We start from the raw sequence: 18,117 nt of genomic DNA, 5'->3' as shown, positions 1-18,117 counted from the left end.
TCTTTTTTGCAATTTTTATCTTTCTTCCCCCTCTCGAAATCTCATGATCTTACGTGATAATGTTCCAATAAACCCTTGATAGTATCGAGAGTTTACCTAATAAAAATAAAAATAAACAAGCAAAATCCCTTTTAGCCGTTGAAGATTGTATAATAAAGCGTTAAAACTTTATAAAAAAAATTAAGATTGATATACTTTTATTTTTAAAATGCGAAAGCTAAATTGTGTTTTTTTTCAAAGTATTTTTTATTTAAAAATATATTAAAATAATATTTTTTATTTTTTTAAAATTATTTTTGAAATTAGCGCATCAAAATGATTTAAAAATATCAAAAAATATTAATTTGAATTAAAAAAATAAAAAATATTTAAATTTTTTCAACAATATTTTTAAAACGTGGAAACAAAGAGAATGATAGTTTAGGTTTTTTATTTCTTTTATCAGATTACTGAATATAAAATTCTAGAGTAAAAGAGTAATTCCTCCCTTGCTTTATTATCTCCTGCTATTATGAATGCATGATCATTCTCTCCTGCTATAGTTTAGGTTACAGGGCATGATGTCTGCATTAAAGAATCAGGCTGCTAGCATCAAGCATGTAACAAAATCAATCCTAACATTTTTAGTAAAAAAGATTAAACCACAACAATGCCTGAGGTGGGGAGGAACCTTATTCATTCTGGGGGTTCATTATTTTCCAATTGACCTTGAAATCATCGTTTTGATGTCCTATAAAATGTTCCTACACTTCGAAGTAAGTTAACCTATGGCGTACCATTGGTCTCATCTTGTGTATGTAATTATTGGATTGTAATTCTGAGTATTATAGTTTAATTGGTTAAATTTTAGATTTGTTTCTCAGATATTACCAAGTTTGATTGCTCCAAACCAAAGTTAAAGGTAACTGAAAATTTACATGGTAATTAATTTTAGGAATTCGAGAAATAGTCAAGATACACATAAACTAGTCTAAACAATTACGATTAAAAAATTTAATTGATTAAATTCTGGATTTGTTTTACAGAAATTACTAGTTTAATTATTATAAAATTTAAAATTACTAAAAATTTATATAGTTATTAACTTTTTTAAAATACACGTAAACTAATTTAGATAGTCGTGATTAATAAAAAGAAAAAAAGAAAGGGATTGCTCGGTTGAACAATAATGACCCGAAATTAACAGGTACACCAAACCAAGACCAAGATCCCACCAGTAGAACAGATTGAAATTGAAAATCTGACACGTTATACGAGGAGAAAGCAAGGTAGAAGGAAAATTAGTAATCTTGAATACACCTCTCGGTTATATTCTGTGGTTGCAACAAAAAAAATTCATTTACTTGTTATAAGCCAATCTTTGCTGCTGATGTTGCTGTGCAGCCTTCATTATCGTCATCTCCTCTTGTTGCTGCAAGTAATGTTCCTCCATTTCCCTTGGTGAACCCACAAGAACACCACCACCGTTAACCTCAACAATATTTTCACCACCATGAACAAACTTGCAACCTTCTCCATTCTTGCAAAAGCCTCTAGCAAAATTCAAACAAGGCTTATACCCATCTTCAGCACCAAAACACACATCACTCTCTGAAAATCTCCTTCTATGCAGATGGCTATCTCCATTAGCAACCGGATAACCACCCAATTGAACCTTGTGGTCCATAAAGCCCTTATTTTTTGAAGAGGGGCCATCAAGAAACAAAAGATAATCATCTAATGGATACTCACCAGGGAAATCAACACTACTATTACTGCAATCACCTCCGCCACTACCACCATTCCTCGAGAATTGTGGCACTAAAACAGACCCAGAACGTATATTATCAGAGGACAAAAAAGGACTGAACAGGCCAAGGATTCGGAGGCGGGTTTTTTTTCCAAAATCAAGGAAAGAACCATTGTTTGTGACTCTTGGAGAAGATTGTGAAAAGGGGTTAGTGTTATTACAAGGTCTTGCTATGGGATTGAGAGGCAACAGAGAAGATGGTGTGGAAAACATGTTTGTAGAAAGTCCATGGTGGATTTTGGCCTTAAAGACTACATTTTGCAAAATTGTACACGACTGTCTGATTTTATTAATTGTTGAGTTTTCAATTTGAATTTATATACTAAATAGTATAATTTTATGAATCAATTCATGATTTTAACAGCAATGATCACCGCTTTTAAAAACATCCATTATATAGACCTAGTCAAGTGTATAATAATTATGTTGGCAATGACCTAATTAATATTAAATGAAGATTTAAGGCCCCCACCGACGATCCAGGTATAAGAGATACCTTAACCACACCTAACTCAAGCAAGGAAACTCACTAGGGCTTCTGTCCTCTCGAGTTTTCTCTTCCAAAATCCAAATAAAAACGTTTCCAAGAATTTTAAAATTATGACAAGCAATGTTTTGGAAGCTGTTTAAACAGCAGAATCGAAACGCCACAAATTAAAGTTTTTGGATTTTTTATAAATGGCTTTTGAGTGGTGTTAACATTAGATGCCACAAACATCTTTCAATCTTAACAATAATTATAAATACAACCACAGTAAAAATCATAACCAAAATGATAGCAACTACTACACTAAAATGGCACTAATCGATGAATGAGTTGTTTCTATTCACATGGATTTGTGCTATTAGGGGCATAGCACAAGTTTTCCCGTAATTATCCTGAGCGTGTGCCTCAGTTAATTCACAATAAATCACCTAATCACAGGTTTCAATGCACGACTGATCATATGAATTAAAACTGGCCTTATCCCATCGTCAACGCTCGACAAAAGGACTAGAATCCTGCCCTCCACCCTCTTCATTCCACTCACGACGTGATATGGTGGAAGCACATCCACGCGCAGAGAGAGAGAGTGGAGAACGCATGGCACAGTGATACTCCGAGGGTAGAGAAGAAGTTTCCCAGAGTGAATGAAAGGTATCATGTGACTTTAGAGCCTCATAAAATTACAAAAACCAGAGAACAAAAGTCTTTGAACCCTTTTATCTCTCTCACTCTCTCCAATAATAATGTCACAATAACTCTTATAGTATTGAGAGAGAAGAAAGAGAGGTCGAGAGGAACCCACCACATTTTTTCGCTTTCTAGGAAAACCATATTGAGAGAGAGAGAGAGAGAGAGAGAGAGAGAGAGGAAATTAAGAAAGCTGAGTGAAGAAGATGATGATCTTATGAAGAGAGAGAGAGAGAGAGAGGGGTCGGCAAGACAACAAATACTAGTGTTGTCTACTACTACTACTACTAAATGTATCTTATAACACAACAAAGAGATACTAGAGCTTAGTAAAGGGTCGTTATTGCTTTCTTTTTTACTTCTCCTCCTCATCAGTCTCTTCTACTTCTCTTTCTCACTGCCCCATCTTCCAGAGAAAACTCAGTCATCTCTCCCTCCCAGGCCCCAACATTTTATTTATTTATTTCTTGCTCTCACAAAAGCCAAAGTGACAGTTGTGTTCAGTGTTCCTATTGTCTGTATACTACTCTAGCAACAGAAACCCCAGAGCCTAGCAGCAGCAGCAGGCCACAACTGTAGCAGCAACCAGTCCTACTTGGAGAAAAAAGAAGGGAAAAGAATAACAAAGCCCACCCCAACAAACAAGATCTCTTTCTTTCTGCTATTGTTCTCTCTCTCAACAAATCTCCCTTTCTCTGATACAATTTCAGAGTTCTTGACCCCACTTCGATCACATAACACCTACATACACACATCCTTGGATTTAGCTTCCCCTTCTAAAAATCTAATCTATCCTCCCTTCTCTCTCTTCTATAATTATCATAAAAACGCACTCATCTTGTATATTTACTTACATAACATATATATATATATAATATTGTTTTTTCTTATTTCTTACAAAATTATCAGTTGTGGCTACTACAAGGATTAGGCAGCTCCTATCAGACACCGGTGCCTTTGCTGACTGGGCCACCTCTAATTCCTCCGGTATCCGTACCGCTGGTCCAGACGACCTCTCACTCGGCTTCAATGCCGGTCCCACCGCCGCGGATGCATCCGCCGGCCAAGCATCCGGTACAACATGGCCTAACTCATCCAGGTCCATCAACTACAACCTCCCTCCAGATATAGGCATGGTGGGCCTTCGCGATGTCTTCGTTGTGGCTCCTGCTGCTCCCTTCAACCACCACCACCACCACCACCACCAGCATCATGAGCAAATCAATCTTTCAACAGCAGATCCAATCAATGCTTCCAATGCTACAGCTCTTGGTGTTGGGGTGGGTGTTGGTGTCATTCCACTCCTTACATCAGCGCCTTGTCTTACGCCACAAAACATGGATGATCAAGATTTGTTGCATAATGGTCGAAACAAGATTAGTGGAATTCATCAGTTTTGGCAAAACCAAGGCACTCAATATATCAAGAAAGCTTCTGACACCACCCATTCGATTATTGATCATCACAATAATTCTTCAACAGCGAATTTTCTACTACAAAGTGGAAATGGTGGTGGTAATGGTAGTGGAAATCTTGGAGGGAATTCATCATCGTCTGCCACAACTACGTGTGAGGATTGTGGAAACCAAGCGAAGAAAGATTGTAGCCATAGAAGGTGCAGGACGTGTTGTAAAAGCCGTGGTTTTGATTGTGCTACTCATGTGAAGAGCACGTGGGTAGCGGCTGCGAGGAGGAGAGAGCGTCAGCTTATAGCAACTGCTGGTGGTGGTGCTGGTTCCACGGGGTCTACTTCTGGTTCCAAGAAACCTAGGCTTATAAACTCTCAAGCTACTACTACTTCTCATACTTCCACTTCTAATACGACTCCTCCAAGGAGCTACGACACGAGTTCTAGTCACCAAGGTTTTTGAGTTTAACATTTTACTATTATTGTTTTTTTTTCTTTCTTTAGAGAAAGGTTTAGGGTTGTTTATGTAAACGTGAAATTTTGAGTAGGGTTTTTGTTGAATTATGTTTGCAGATGCAGGTTTTAAAGAGAGATTACCGGTGCAAGTAACTGCACCAGCAGTTTTTAGGTGTGTTAGAGTGACAGCAGTGGAAGATGGTGAAGACCAGTATGCGTATCAGGCTGTGGTGAAGATTGGTGGTCATGTTTTCAAAGGGTTTCTATATGACCAAGGAGTTGAAACAAGAGATGGGTTCCCTAATATATCTGAATTGCATTTGGGTGCTGCTAACGGTGGTGGCGGCGGCGGCGCAGGGAGACATGGGGCCTCTTCTTCCCCGATTCTCGATCCTTCAGATGTTTATGGTGCTTCTGCTGGAGGGTTACTAGGAGGTTCGGCCTTTGGAAATCCAATAAATTAAGGTTTATGAAGGAGTAACATTCATTTCTAATTTTTCTTAGGTCCGCTGATTATTATCAATAGGGTTTTGGTAAGTTGCCCCTTAATTTGTACCTTATTAACATATGTTCCATCTTTTGAAATTTTCAGCTTCTTGGTTTTAGCATTCTCGCTCCTCAATTCTACTTGCCTTTTGTAATTGCACTTTGAGGATCCTCACATAGCAAAGAAGCTGCCTTATCTCACTAGTAGAGAATTCCTGTATCAAATTTTAGAAAAGATAGTTAATAAAATTTCAAAAATCCTATTCCACCAGATGTATTAGTTCTGAAACTGCGATGAAAAAAAAATCTGTTTGTTTTCTTGAAGTTGTAGCCTTCTTTTTAATCTTTCCGTCTCCTTGCTCTTTTGGTTAGTTAAATTTTTGTATTATAAAGGTGAGATCTACAGTGTAAAGTATAATGCATCATCAAGAGGCATCGTGGTATGAACTTAACTTTTTATATGTAGCAATTTGTCTCGCCTGGATTCAAAATCCCACTCATGCTTTACCCATAGTAAGGAACTTATCTTGTCCTAAAACTTCCCCATATGACTAATTAAGTGTATGATTATTTTTCTTTCCTCCATTGTTAACTTGCAATCCTGTACTTTCCTGGTTGCTGGCTAACAATTTGTTGCACTGGTTCCTTCCTTTTGGGTTAGTTTGGTTCCATCAGCTAGAAGTAAATGTGGAAATCGTCATTATTGTGCTGCTTTAGACTTTAGCATGAGAAGTAGTTGCCATGTCACTATCATTTATTGCCAAACAAGAAAGAGCATAACATGGATGTCCTTTTCCTCCCACTTCGCTACCTGTAACATTTTTGTAATGCAGACAACCATGGAATTGCATGCACACATGAATAATATGGTGTACTTGTTGCTTCTGTTATCCTGGTATTTGAAACGCATCCCCCTCAATTAGCATATTAAAATTGTTTCTATCCTTCATATCATCTTTTAGAGTTTAACCTATTGAGGCCTGCATATGTTTCTGGAATCATTCATGCACTCCTTGTGTGCTTAAACCATGGTTTAGTGAACTGAACCTGCTAATACAACGTCTTTGGTGTAGATAATTGAATTATTGCCTCGTGATGTTGTTTATTTGTCCAATTATAATGAAACATGCAATGTATAGAATATTTGAACAATATTCTATATAACTATGTGAGCTTTCTTGTGTTGTCAATCTGGTGGTGGTGTAATTTCTGCCCACCGGGATAATTACTGTCCTGGATGTCTGTTCGGCTTGTAATGATACTTTATTCCTTGAGATGCTTCAGATGTATCTGACTTATCCTTTTGGCTACAATCTTGTGTACAGTTGTTGGCTAGTATGGATTAATTAAAGAGTCGGTATGTATTTTAATCCATGCTTGGCCTTTTCCTTTCCGCGCGCTGACATGTTGTCCCCCATTAGATCTGTTAGCATTGTTTATAAATAGATAGATTTTGTCGTGTGGATCATTATCTTTCCTTCTTTACATATTCGTAGATGTAATATTATTATTGTTTTTGATAAGCTGCATGCCACTTTTTGTAAATCATGTATATGTATGGAACAACAGCAGTCCCATGAAGATTGTTTCGTGTCATACTTTAGTGGACACTTCGTATTTACAGCAGATGGCAGCATTATGCCTATGTACTTGAGAGGTACTGAAACATATTCTTGTCCTCATTATTTGGTTGAAAGATTAGTGTTGGTTTTGAGATCTGTGGATGCACATTGTGTTTCATTTTGAATGATCAAAAACATTAACATGGCCACCTGGGGGCATTTTTTTCCTAGCATATTGTGAATCTCCATGTTATGGGTATGATAAATTCTCTTGTTGCATCGATAGGCTTTTTAGCTTGTTTTAAAATACACTTTATTTAAATATGTTGTCATTTTCTTTGGATATTTTTGTTCGGAAGTGTCATTTACGGGCTGACTGATCATTTTCTTGGATTCATGCTTGTGAGTATTACGTTTTTGAAATGACATGTCTTACTGAATAGAATGGCAATTGTTTGGCAAAAAGTAGAGTAGTCATTCTCACAAGAAATAGGTGTTCGCATAACTAATTTTACCGGAGGAATCACTGTATTTTATGTCTGACTAGCACCAACGAAGATCCTCTTTTGCATGGTTGTTACCCGTGTTTAGATCCTGCAGGAGGAACTTATCATCATGTCCTTTGAATTTTCCTTGTAAATAAGAAAACTAACTGAAACAGCAGAAGCTAAATACTAGGGAGAAGGGCTGTGATCGATGTTGAGTGTCCTTGGTACAAGACAGAGACACGGTAACTGAACTGTTGTCAAAATGCTTTGCATAGGTAAAATATTGGAGCTGAGGGGTTAGGGTTTGTAGGAATGCACATATGGCGTGCATAGTGCGTGTCTTGTAATATATCTACATCCAGATTAAGGGTGAGGAATAAAAGTTATTTGCTTCTATCCTGTCGATGCTAAACGTTCCCGCTTTTTTTCTTTTTAGCATATATAGTTGTCTAATAGGGAGCAACCCCAAGAGAAAATTAACTGCAGGGTGAGAGTGCGAGGTCTGGTTTATGGTTTTGATGCGGTAGCCGGATGTGTGGGGTTGGTTTTGTAGGTTTTTGCTTTTGTTGTTAGCAGTTCTTTGAACTTTATTGGTGCACGCCATTAGACTAATGCATTACTGTTGGAGGTGCACCTGTGAATACTTATTTGGAATGCTTATCTGGCATGTTTAAGAGAGCTTTTGTAATTGCATGATACAAACTCATAAAAAAAAAAACTCATCAAATTTTTCTATCTTAAAATATTATTTTAAAAGCATCATGTATGAAACACAGATTTGATGCAAAAGCTCATGGATTTGTTTCTTTTCACAGCACATGGGATGTTAGGGGAATGCATTTCATTTTGGAATATACTGATCACTGACATTGTGAAAGATGTTTGACCTGCTTTTAATTTGATTTGATCATTTGACAAATCCTGTCTCTTTGTTTTTATTTGAGGAAATATGTATTGTGGTTACTGTTGCTAGATTTACATGACTTTTATTCAAACTGTTGATCGACTGTGGACAGGAATTTCATCATGATTTACTTGCGCTAGCCTTTGTCGTGCTGTGGTTCGTTTATTGTCTGTATCCTCGTTCATTTCTTTTTCCTAATTAATCAAGGTTTCTTTCTTCTTTTTTCCCTTCAATCACTTATGATGGTTTCATTCACATAGCCTGCAGCCCTACCTCACTTTCGCTTTAAATTTCTGATTTTCTTGACTCCCAGATGCCAATTTGTTGCAATTAGTCTCGAGTGTGCATCATTTTCCTCTACAGTTGCCAACTTTTAGCACAAAAGGAATAGTTGGTTTGGTTTTCCAAAAAATAATAAATACACATATACATTTCAGCACAAGATTATTGCTATGATTTTTAGTAGTCACTGTTAATTCGTTCCCAGTAGAGAGCTTATATGTTAGGAATGTGAACCTCTAGTATTATTGCTTGTGCATCGATATACGATGAAGGGAATGGTCTGCAAGGCACATACGATTAACCGAAGTCTTTAATTACAGTAGGGTTATAAATAAATAGTTCAAGTTGTGGAAAGTTTATTTTCGCATGCATTGGTGCGTAATGGACATGTCAACGCATATCAGATGGGCAGCCAATAGGATATGTGCATGTGAGGAGTGATGATTTTTCTCGGAGTTGCAGTGGTGTCACTACTCTTTGTTCACCATTTTCTGTGGACGATGACACCGGGATTTCAAGGCCCCTTATTTCAAGGGCTGAATACCGACTGCTTTGAAATTCTATTGGTAGAAGTTGAATTTTGATGTTTTTGAGCGCATCTTGGCTTACGCGTTTTCATCCCTCTTACAGAGATAATGAATTATAAGCTTATTGCATCCCCCACCATGGAAATGTAAAGCATGAAAACATGGAATACCAAGTGGAGTGCGGCTTTCTTTCTTGTTGAATTAATGGCCGGAGAGAAACGAAGGGAATTAACTTCGAGCTGTAAAGTATTTTTATTTATTTATTTGTAGACATCTTCTCTTGACATATAAGAATCTCCCTCAATTATATATATATAGACACTCAAAAAGAGAAGAACTTTCAATTTTATTTCGTTTTTTTTTTTGTCTAATAGGGTTTTCTTTATTTATTTAATTTTAGCTTTGTTGCAGGAGATTATAGGGGATTTGAGTTGTTACATAATAATTTGTTGTAATTGGACTAATTAAATAGAATATCTAAAACATATATTTGTAGAGATAAGTCTAATACTAAGAAAAAATTCATTAATGTCAAACAAGTTTTTTGACGAAAACAAGTATAGCTTATATAATTATATTGAATTGGGTTCAAGTTTTATATGGATATTTAATTGATTATGTTTTATGATGGGTCTACTAGTTGAAAGACCGTCAAATTTAGATTCGAAAGAAACTATTTTTTAATTTACTTAGATTTATTTCATTTTTATCTTATTTTTTTAGTAATTATTTAAACAGTTATGGTTTATTTCTTACTTATTATTATTATTATTATTATTCAGAATTATTTGTTTTTCTTGAGTGGCTAAAGTTTCTTAACCCTTTTATGTATTTTTAAAGCGTTTTAAAAATACAATATATTTAAATATATCGTATTTTTAAAACGTAACAACCGTTGTCGACAGTGGGCGGTTGGATACATTTTTTTTATTTCCAATAGAGTTTGATGGGTTGTCAAGTGGAATTGTGGCAGTGGCAGGTTTGAGTTCCAGGCACTACAGATGTGATCTGAAGTCGGTCATATGCAAAGTGGCAGTTTCCTGAAACGGTAATGGAACTTAGTCTTGATACATTTGCAGATAGAAAAATGCTGTGATTCTTCCATACTTCAAAGGCGAAGATTTCTGAAAATGGTTCTTTGATTTTATTTATTACGTACACAATGTCAAATAGGATATGGCTTTTTGAAAATTCCATCATTCTGGCCGCACCACATGACAGCATTTACACCACCACCAGCAACAACGAAGTCTTTGATAAATTCATATTTCAAGTACTCTGATCACTCAATCAAAAGAAGGAAGTTTTCTGATTACATTCTTTGTGAACTGTGCTTAGGAATCCAATACCAATAAAATTCCAGGTTCTGAGATTACAGGTACGCTGTCTCTTTCAAACATCAATCCATTAGATTCTCTCCATGCCATTTCTCTGCCCTGCAAGTAGAGCCGATACTTATTTAAAAAGCCATCATTTTTCTTTTAGAATTATTAAAAGCAAATCCTTTAAATTTAGGGAAGTAAAAACACGTTGTGATATAGACTTTCTGTTTTCCGTGATTAATTGAATAAAATAAAGCTAAAAGCTCTAGCTATTAGTTCGTTTTTCTCTTTGGAGACAAGAGCTACAAGGAAGTTGTGTGTTTTGAAACCATATCTGTATACTTCTTTCAATTAAAGGACTTGAGGAGTTTGTCTTGTACATGGTTAATGAGTGAAGTAGCGTCCTCTCTTTTTAGCCACTATGGTTCAAGATTCCAGGCCAGGTCTCGAGGAGTAAATTAATTTCAAGAATCCTCTAGTTTTAGTATAGATGACTGGCTTACTTTGAACTTCATTAGAAAAAAATGAATTTAATCTCAATATGTTGAAGGTGGTCCAAGAAATATACCGACTGAAAGCTTCTTCCAATGGGGTAAAAAAAGCTCTCTAAGGCTCGATTCTTGTACATGGACGTGACCAGTTTCCAGTATTTGGGTTTTACTATTTAGGTTTGGAAGGGACACTGAGACTGATGTTCTGGATAGAATCTGCTCTCAATTTTGTGATAGCTGTTTTGCAACAAATGAAAACACTCGAAACAGTGAGAAACTCCGATCTGAACCAACTATATTAGCCAGCCGAAACTTTTTGAGAAAGAATTAACGAAGCATGCCGATAATGATTGGAAGATGGAGAAAACTACTGGTAAACACAAAAGAAGAACATTAATCTGCAGTCTTATTCCATATCAATATATTAAGGGTTAGCATAGAATATTGTTAAAGTTGGTATCATTGATACTCTTGGTGCTCATATGCAATGGCACATGAAATGTTCTAGAAACCACTTAGCAGTATCATTATAATTAACATGATTTTTAGTGCTCAATTCCACTTACATTTATACTGTATTTTATGTAAACGTGCCATGGAATCTCTTATTATGTCCCTATTTCGTAATCACTAGCTAGCAGTGAGATAAATCAAATCTCAGCGATGCAGGCCAAAATTGCTTTGGTTTTTTTTCTTGAAACAGGAACTGCTTTCATGCCATACAATGGTAATCGGGATGTGCATGACCCATTTGTTTATTTCGGACAAAAATGACGAGGAACACTTTCAGCAACTCTAAAGGTGAAGAGTGTTCAGCTACATGAACACAAGTAAGCTTGGAGACGATCTTTGTTTATGATAATTGGAAAAGAATCTTTGGGTCAGCAATGTTTAGCAGGGTAGCTAGCTACCTTTAGTCATGGTTTCTTTTTATAAGAAGTTTTTAAACCAGTGCTGACGATCTTACCAGTTAACTTAATTCTATGCTTATACACCAAAAATTAAGGAAATCGAATGATCCGCGCCATTGGATTTGTAGGTTCAATCAAGTCCCACCACAAATCAATGGCGAGAATCCCATTTGAGACTCTGAATTCTGTTTAAGCAGCATCCATAGTGAAAGGAATCCCTACATAATCACACTAAAAATAATCACGTATACTTGGTGATTCTTACCAGTAAATGCTATAGCGTATCAGCAGAAAACTTAAACCTGGCGTCCAGAAATTGAAATGCTCAAATTCGGATTCTCAACCCAGACAAATAGAAAACTTTTAAGACGCTTATGATTTGGCTAATTACATCTACAAATCTAAATTTAATGAGAAAAGCACATGAAACTTGTAATTTGGCCATTCAAACCAGTTACCTTCCATCTCTGTGAGACCTTAAGAGAAGTAATTTCTGAATAAAAATGATCTTATTATTTGACACATTGAATGGGATTTATATAGATCATAAACATCCCAAACAGTTTACAAAGAATATCCCACAAAATATGGTCAAGTAAGTTACAATCAAAACAAATATTTGAATAGAAAGATAACAACAGCTAAAGAATAGCTCTCCTATGATTGAGCTTCAATACGCCCTCGCAAGATGGCAATTCCATCTGAAATGCCAATCTTGGATCGAAGATAAAGGAACCGACTTTTGGAGAGAGGTTTTGTAAGAACATCAGCCAACTGGGAGTGAGTATTAACATGATAAACTTTGAGAGAACCATCAGCAACTTTTTCCCTAACAAAATGGTAATCCAACGCGACATGCTTCATTCGATTGTGGAAGAGGGGATTAACACACAAATATATGGCACTTAAATTATCAAAATGAATGGTGGGAGATTGTTGAAGAGTGATACCAAGCTCAGAAAGGAGATGAGAAACCCAAGTGACTTCAACAGCGGTAGAAGCGACAGCACAATATTCTGTCTCTGTCGAAGAACGAGATATCGTCCTTTGTTTCTATGAACACCAAGAGATTGGATTGCCACCAAGAAAAAGAACAAAAGCAGTGATAGACTTGTAAGAATCATGGTCGCCAGCCCAATCGATATTGGAATAAGCTCGAAGATCAAAAGGTTGTTGACGTCGTAAATTGAGACCAAGTGTATTGTATGTTTGAGGTAACAGAGCAACCTCTTAGCTGCAGTCCAGTGAGTTTGAGTTGAGGCATGCATGAATTGTGCAAGTTTGTTGACGGCGAAAGCAATATCGGGACGAGTGAGCTGGAGATATTGAAGTCCACCAATCAAACTCCGAAATTGAGTGGCAGTAGCTGGAGGAGAACCATCGTTGAGAGTTAGATGGCCAGTTGAAGACATTGGGGTGGAAGAATCCTTTATGCCTTCTAAATGAAACTTTGCCAACAAGTCACGAACATATTTATGTTGAGATAAAAACATGCCATCAGAAGTGGAAATGGCCTCAACACCCAAGAAGTAGCTCAAGGGACCAAGATCCTTTAGGGAAAAGTGATGAGAAGAAGTCAACGAACTTCTGAATGGACTGAGAACGATTCCCAGTTACAAGTAAATCATCCACATCCAGAACTTCTGAATGATTTCCCATCCACAATATTATGACTGGAAGGAGGGACAAGAACATATGTACGGTTGCGAGCAAGAGCAGCAAGCTCATCATCCATGGCAGCACACCATTTGGGATCTTTAAGAGCTTGAGAATCGGTAGTAGGATCAAGGGATGCAGGAAGCGGATGTTTGGTGACTATTTTTGGGTTATTCTTCTAAACTTATTTTTTCTCTTTGCAAAAAAAAAAGCAATAATAATATACCATTTGGCAAAAGCTAGATAAGAAAGGTTCGAACAAAATTGAAAGCATCATACTCTATTGTACCCAAAATTAAGGAAATAATAAATATTAAAAGTTAAATTAAATAATTTTTAAATATATTTGCATAAAAATTAAATCCAGAAACATAAATAGATTTTTAATAAATGAATTTGATTTAATTATAAACCAAATTAAAAATTTAATTATGTTTAAAAATTAATTTAAGTCAAATAAAAATTTAATTAAGTGTAATGACTTAATTATACTTTAAATTAGTTATATTAATTTTATTAGGGACTTAATTAGGAAAAAATTAAGTTTGGAATGCCAATTTAAGCTTAGTTAAGAAGATTAAAATTTTAGAGGACCAAATTTATTTTTAACAAAGTTAATTGCATGAAATGGAGTAAAATCACAAAAAAATCAAAATTTAAAGTTAATTAAAGGTTAAATTGAAAAAATTCACAATCAAGAACCTTTTATGAAAAAAAAAACCACACTTTGAGAACTTAATTTGGTTAAAAATAGAGGTAAAATTAAAAATAAATAAAAATTTAATAATTAATTGAAGGTCAATTTGTATAAATCCAAATTCAATAACCTTTTTAAAAAAACGCTAAAATTCAAGTGATGATAAATTTATGAAAATAAATTATGAAAATAAGTCTCCCTAGATTAGATGAATCTCAGGATATCAAGAAGTGAGAATCATTTTCATTTATTCCTCCACTAGCATCACCATTTAGTGCCAGGCATAATTTAAGATGCTTCTCACTAGGAAATTCTTTCACAACATCTTCAGAAACTAGGACAGCCACCTTTTACATCTTTGTCATCCTAAAATGATCCACACACAAAATAAGGATCGAACCAGAAAAATTAAGTCACAAAATTTATGCAGGAGTCAAAGGACAGCACCAGCCACAGCATATGAACCAAAATATTCAAATTTAAAGCACAATCCATGACAAAAAAGATGCACCTGTAAAAATATTAATGGATTACATTTATGAGAGAAATCCTAGGCTAGGAAACTGCAACACCAGCAAGTTCCAGTTGTGCCACAGCTGCGTTAATTGCATCAATAACATCCATTTTTTCCCGAGTAACAGCTTCATCCATTGGGGTCCGTTCATGGCTGAAAATCATCCAGTTGTAGATTTGAGAATGTTAGCATCCACGATAGAGAAACAGAGAACCAGCTCAAGGCTACAGGTTCAAAATACATACCTGTTTAGAAAGCCTAAACTCGATCCTGCCAGAATCAATTTCTTAACCACCTACAGAACCCTATATTTGTTAAAAAAAACCTAAGATGTTGCATAACAAAACTGCTTTTGGAAGCGGCAATGATAATTACCTCAATATGACCATTGAGGCAAGCCCAGTGAAGAGCTGTATTCTTCTCCTTATTGGCAGCATTGAGATCCTGTTCAATGAAAGTTTCCAATATTTGATAGGTCTTACCAAAGCATTTACAATCAGGATCCAATCCAGGGACAGAAAAAAAAACGAACATGCTCCAATCCTTTATGGTCTATGTCAATGGAAGCAAAGTACTAATGCAAGAAGGAAAGATAATACCGTAGAAAATCTGCTAGTCAAGGCTACAATAGAACAGTATGTCTAAGTAAATTTAGGACTAGGAAAAGAATGCGGCTAATTTAGCTGCTGAAGCCATAATAAAATAAGTTACTAGGAACATACGTCAAAGAATTTAACTACAAATGCTCCCAAGAATTGCAATTGTGTGCCCTTTACACAGCACCCGCCTCCACCCAAAACCCCCAGCCCCCAGACACTTGAAAAGGAAAATCAACGATGAACTCTTACCACTCCCTGACTGATAAGATACTCCACAATGTCAAGATGTCCATTGGCTGCAGCCATATGGAGTGCTGCAATCACAAATCAGTGAAGCAAAGTCAGACATCCATTAAAACATGCAAAACTCACCAAAAAAGGAAACTCAAACTACAATAATATGAGGACAATCAACAATTCTCAAAAACCCAATTCATCAAAAGACTATGTGCCCCTTCAGGTAGCCATTTTGATTATCAAAACCAAAATTCTTCACATCTAATCACAGACATAAAAATAAAAAAAACAAGCCATATCTTTAGAAACTTATAGCAATAGGGAATTAGGAACTAACAACACCTAGAACAAAAATAAAATAAAAAATGAAGCACGCTTGTCCTTAAGGAAGCTGTGTTTATTCAGTCTATTTGCGAGCATCATTGCAGGTTCGTTGGCAGAAGCTGGTGTGGCTTGGTTATGGAACCGTATTTCTAACATGTATATAGCTTCACTTTCAAAATTTCTGTTTCTCTGAAAATTTTATGCAGTGGTTCCCGACAAACGCTATTCTTGCATTTTCTTTGATATAATCTCTCCCATTCTCTTAACAATAAATAAAAAAACTGTTTCAGAAACATTTCACTTCATATTTTAACCATCATAAAGGAAAAAATAAAGGACAAGAAACAATGTTACATAACATCACCTTAACACAAAATTATATACCCAAAAGAGCTACGAAACTTCATCTCCTATTGCAAGTTATATTACAACATTCCTACAACTAGGAACCCATTAGTTTGAAAGCCAAACAGCATCAAGAATCGACTGGTTTTATAAATGAATAGAGATTGATTGAATTAGAGTTTCCCAAGTGGAATAAGAATACATGCCTAAATGGGATGAATGAAAATTAGAGAACCTTGTGCTTTTAAAAAAAAACATACAGAACACATAAACTTCGAAATAAGTGTTGCAACAACTGCCTCATGAATCGTTATATAAATGCTCATTAACAGAATAATAATAATAATAAAAAAGCAACAAAAGCAAAATAGAAAGTTAAAATAGAAGAAACAAAAGATACACGAAACTATGATAACCTGTTCTGCCCAGCGAATCTTTAGAATCAAGAGAAACCCCAGAAGATTCTAACCTTGCAATATCCTCAATATCATCATATCTAGCAGCCTGAAAAAAGAAAAAGAAAAATGAGAGCAATGGGCTAAAAAAACGGTTTCCTTAAAAAAAATGGAGAATTGGGTATTGAGTAATGTTACCTCAAGTAAAGCATCAACAGTCTCCGGTGTTGTTTCTATTTGGGTTTGCTGCTCTGCCTGGTTTGCTCCCTCTCCCATTTTTACTTTCTAGAGTTTTGTGAGAGAGCACTACGAGAGAGCACACCCCGTACTAGGCTTCTCTGCTCCACGCTTCTTCTTTGTGCACAGCACCGGAAAAATTACTGATTTCATTTGAAGGCCATGTTGGAAGCTGGGCTATGAGCCCGGTTACGAGTTGTGTTCTCAATAGGACGCTGAAGAAAGCCCAGGAAAAGACGCCAGTCAGCCCAAGTGCACATATAATTTTTTTTTATTATTATTAACAGTAAGTATATCTTAACTAATCCTATATTAAAGTTAATAATAATATAAATTTTTTTATAATAACATTAATAATTTCAAGAAAATAAATATAAAGTTTGATTAGTTTAGCTGAGTGAAGATATAACTTGTGTTGGTATGTGGTTGCTTTTGTTACATTTGACAAGACGACAGGACATGTGTGATGTATTTGATGTATATTTTAGAGAAGATATTTATAAGCTATGATGTGTTTGGTGTGTGTTTTGAATATGATAAGGATTGATTCTTGTCCTATTTAAATTCAATTTTAAAGCAAAATCCTTGTCTCGTCACCGGAAGGAAGAAGCTTTTCCAATGCTGTGAATAAAAATCATTATTTCTCAATTTTTAATATTATTTACCATTCATTTATTTTTAATTTGATAAAAAAAATTGATCAATTTAATTAAAATAAATATTTATACAAGAGGGATTGATTGCAAGAAAATGATTTAAGGATTAAATTATACATACCATAAAATTAAAGGACTTTGATAGATTCTATTTTTTTCATTCCCGCATTTTTTTTCTTTAAATATTTTATTTATTATGATAATATAGAAATAATTACTTTACTCATGGATTAAATTATTACATGGATTTATCAAATCAAAATAATTTGATTGGTGCTTGTAATGAACCTGCTTATTGTGATTAATTAGTTTAATAACCGAGATCATGTAATTGATTAATTACTCCTGCATGTCATAATTGGTTCCACGGATGAGGTTACGATTCAAAGTCATCCTCAAAACTCCTGCCAAACAGAATCCCCACGTGTTTTTTTTAGCGTGCTTTCCTAACTTGCCATCGTTTTGGGCTGGTTTGCACCGTAATTTTGTAAATTTTAATTTTTTATATTTCTAAAACGTTTTAACGCATTAATTTTAAAAATAATTTTTTAAAATAAAAATATATATTATTTTCATATCTTTTTAAATTAAAAAATATTTTAAAAACAACACTAGTCTATAACAAGCAAGCTCACACGCGATCACCAATTCCATTTC

The 18,117-nt window shown here is 35.2% G+C and overlaps 2 protein-coding genes and 1 long non-coding RNA gene across 3 annotated transcripts; 2 read left to right on the top strand and 1 right to left on the bottom strand.

The window, feature by feature from the left end:
• The first annotated feature begins 2,996 nt into the window (after positions 1-2,996).
• On the top strand, positions 2,997-5,637 carry LOC7489341 (protein LATERAL ROOT PRIMORDIUM 1). Its single transcript, XM_024597162.2, has 3 exons — positions 2,997-4,826; positions 4,945-5,292; positions 5,420-5,637. Exons 1-2 carry the CDS (start codon positions 4,097-4,099, stop codon positions 5,289-5,291), a joined length of 1,077 nt encoding a protein of 358 aa, XP_024452930.1. The 5' UTR covers positions 2,997-4,096; the 3' UTR covers position 5,292; positions 5,420-5,637.
• Positions 5,638-9,992: 4,355 nt separating this feature from the next.
• Positions 9,993-11,907, top strand: LOC127905429 (uncharacterized). The gene is made up of 3 exons (XR_008059410.1): positions 9,993-10,124; positions 10,250-10,454; positions 11,593-11,907. It is a non-coding gene; the product is annotated as an uncharacterized LOC127905429 (long non-coding RNA).
• Positions 11,908-14,479: 2,572 nt separating this feature from the next.
• On the bottom strand, positions 14,480-16,939 carry LOC7463890 (ankyrin repeat-containing protein P16F5.05c). Its single transcript, XM_006369596.3, has 6 exons — positions 16,766-16,939; positions 16,589-16,676; positions 15,516-15,580; positions 15,043-15,111; positions 14,913-14,962; positions 14,480-14,820 (listed from the first exon to the last, which is right to left on the bottom strand). The coding sequence occupies exons 1-6, from the start codon at positions 16,841-16,843 to the stop codon at positions 14,709-14,711; spliced, it is 462 nt and encodes a 153-aa protein (XP_006369658.1). The 5' UTR covers positions 16,844-16,939; the 3' UTR covers positions 14,480-14,708.
• Between the last annotated feature and the right edge of the window lie 1,178 nt (positions 16,940-18,117).

This window comes from Populus trichocarpa, chromosome 1 (genome assembly GCF_000002775.5).
Source record: "Populus trichocarpa isolate Nisqually-1 chromosome 1, P.trichocarpa_v4.1, whole genome shotgun sequence".
In the NCBI taxonomy this organism is placed as follows: Eukaryota; Viridiplantae; Streptophyta; class Magnoliopsida; order Malpighiales; family Salicaceae; genus Populus; species Populus trichocarpa.
The sequence above is the reverse complement of the archived record's forward strand: the minus strand, read 5'-3'. Positions and strand labels throughout refer to the sequence as shown.

Coding starts and splice junctions, on each gene's coding strand:
- LOC7489341 (XM_024597162.2), top strand. CDS start 4,097: ATGGTGGGCCTTCGCGATGTCTTCGTTGTGGCTCCTGCTGCTCCCTTC. Junction 4,827..4,944: donor CACGAGTTCTAGTCACCAAG/GTTTTTGAGTTT, acceptor TTATGTTTGCAG/ATGCAGGTTTTAAAGAGAGA.
- LOC7463890 (XM_006369596.3), bottom strand. CDS start 16,843: ATGGGAGAGGGAGCAAACCAGGCAGAGCAGCAAACCCAAATAGAAACA. Junction 16,677..16,765: donor CTGTTGATGCTTTACTTGAG/GTAACATTACTC, acceptor TTCTTTTTTCAG/GCTGCTAGATATGATGATAT. Junction 15,581..16,588: donor AGATTCGCTGGGCAGAACAG/GTTATCATAGTT, acceptor TTGTGATTGCAG/CACTCCATATGGCTGCAGCC.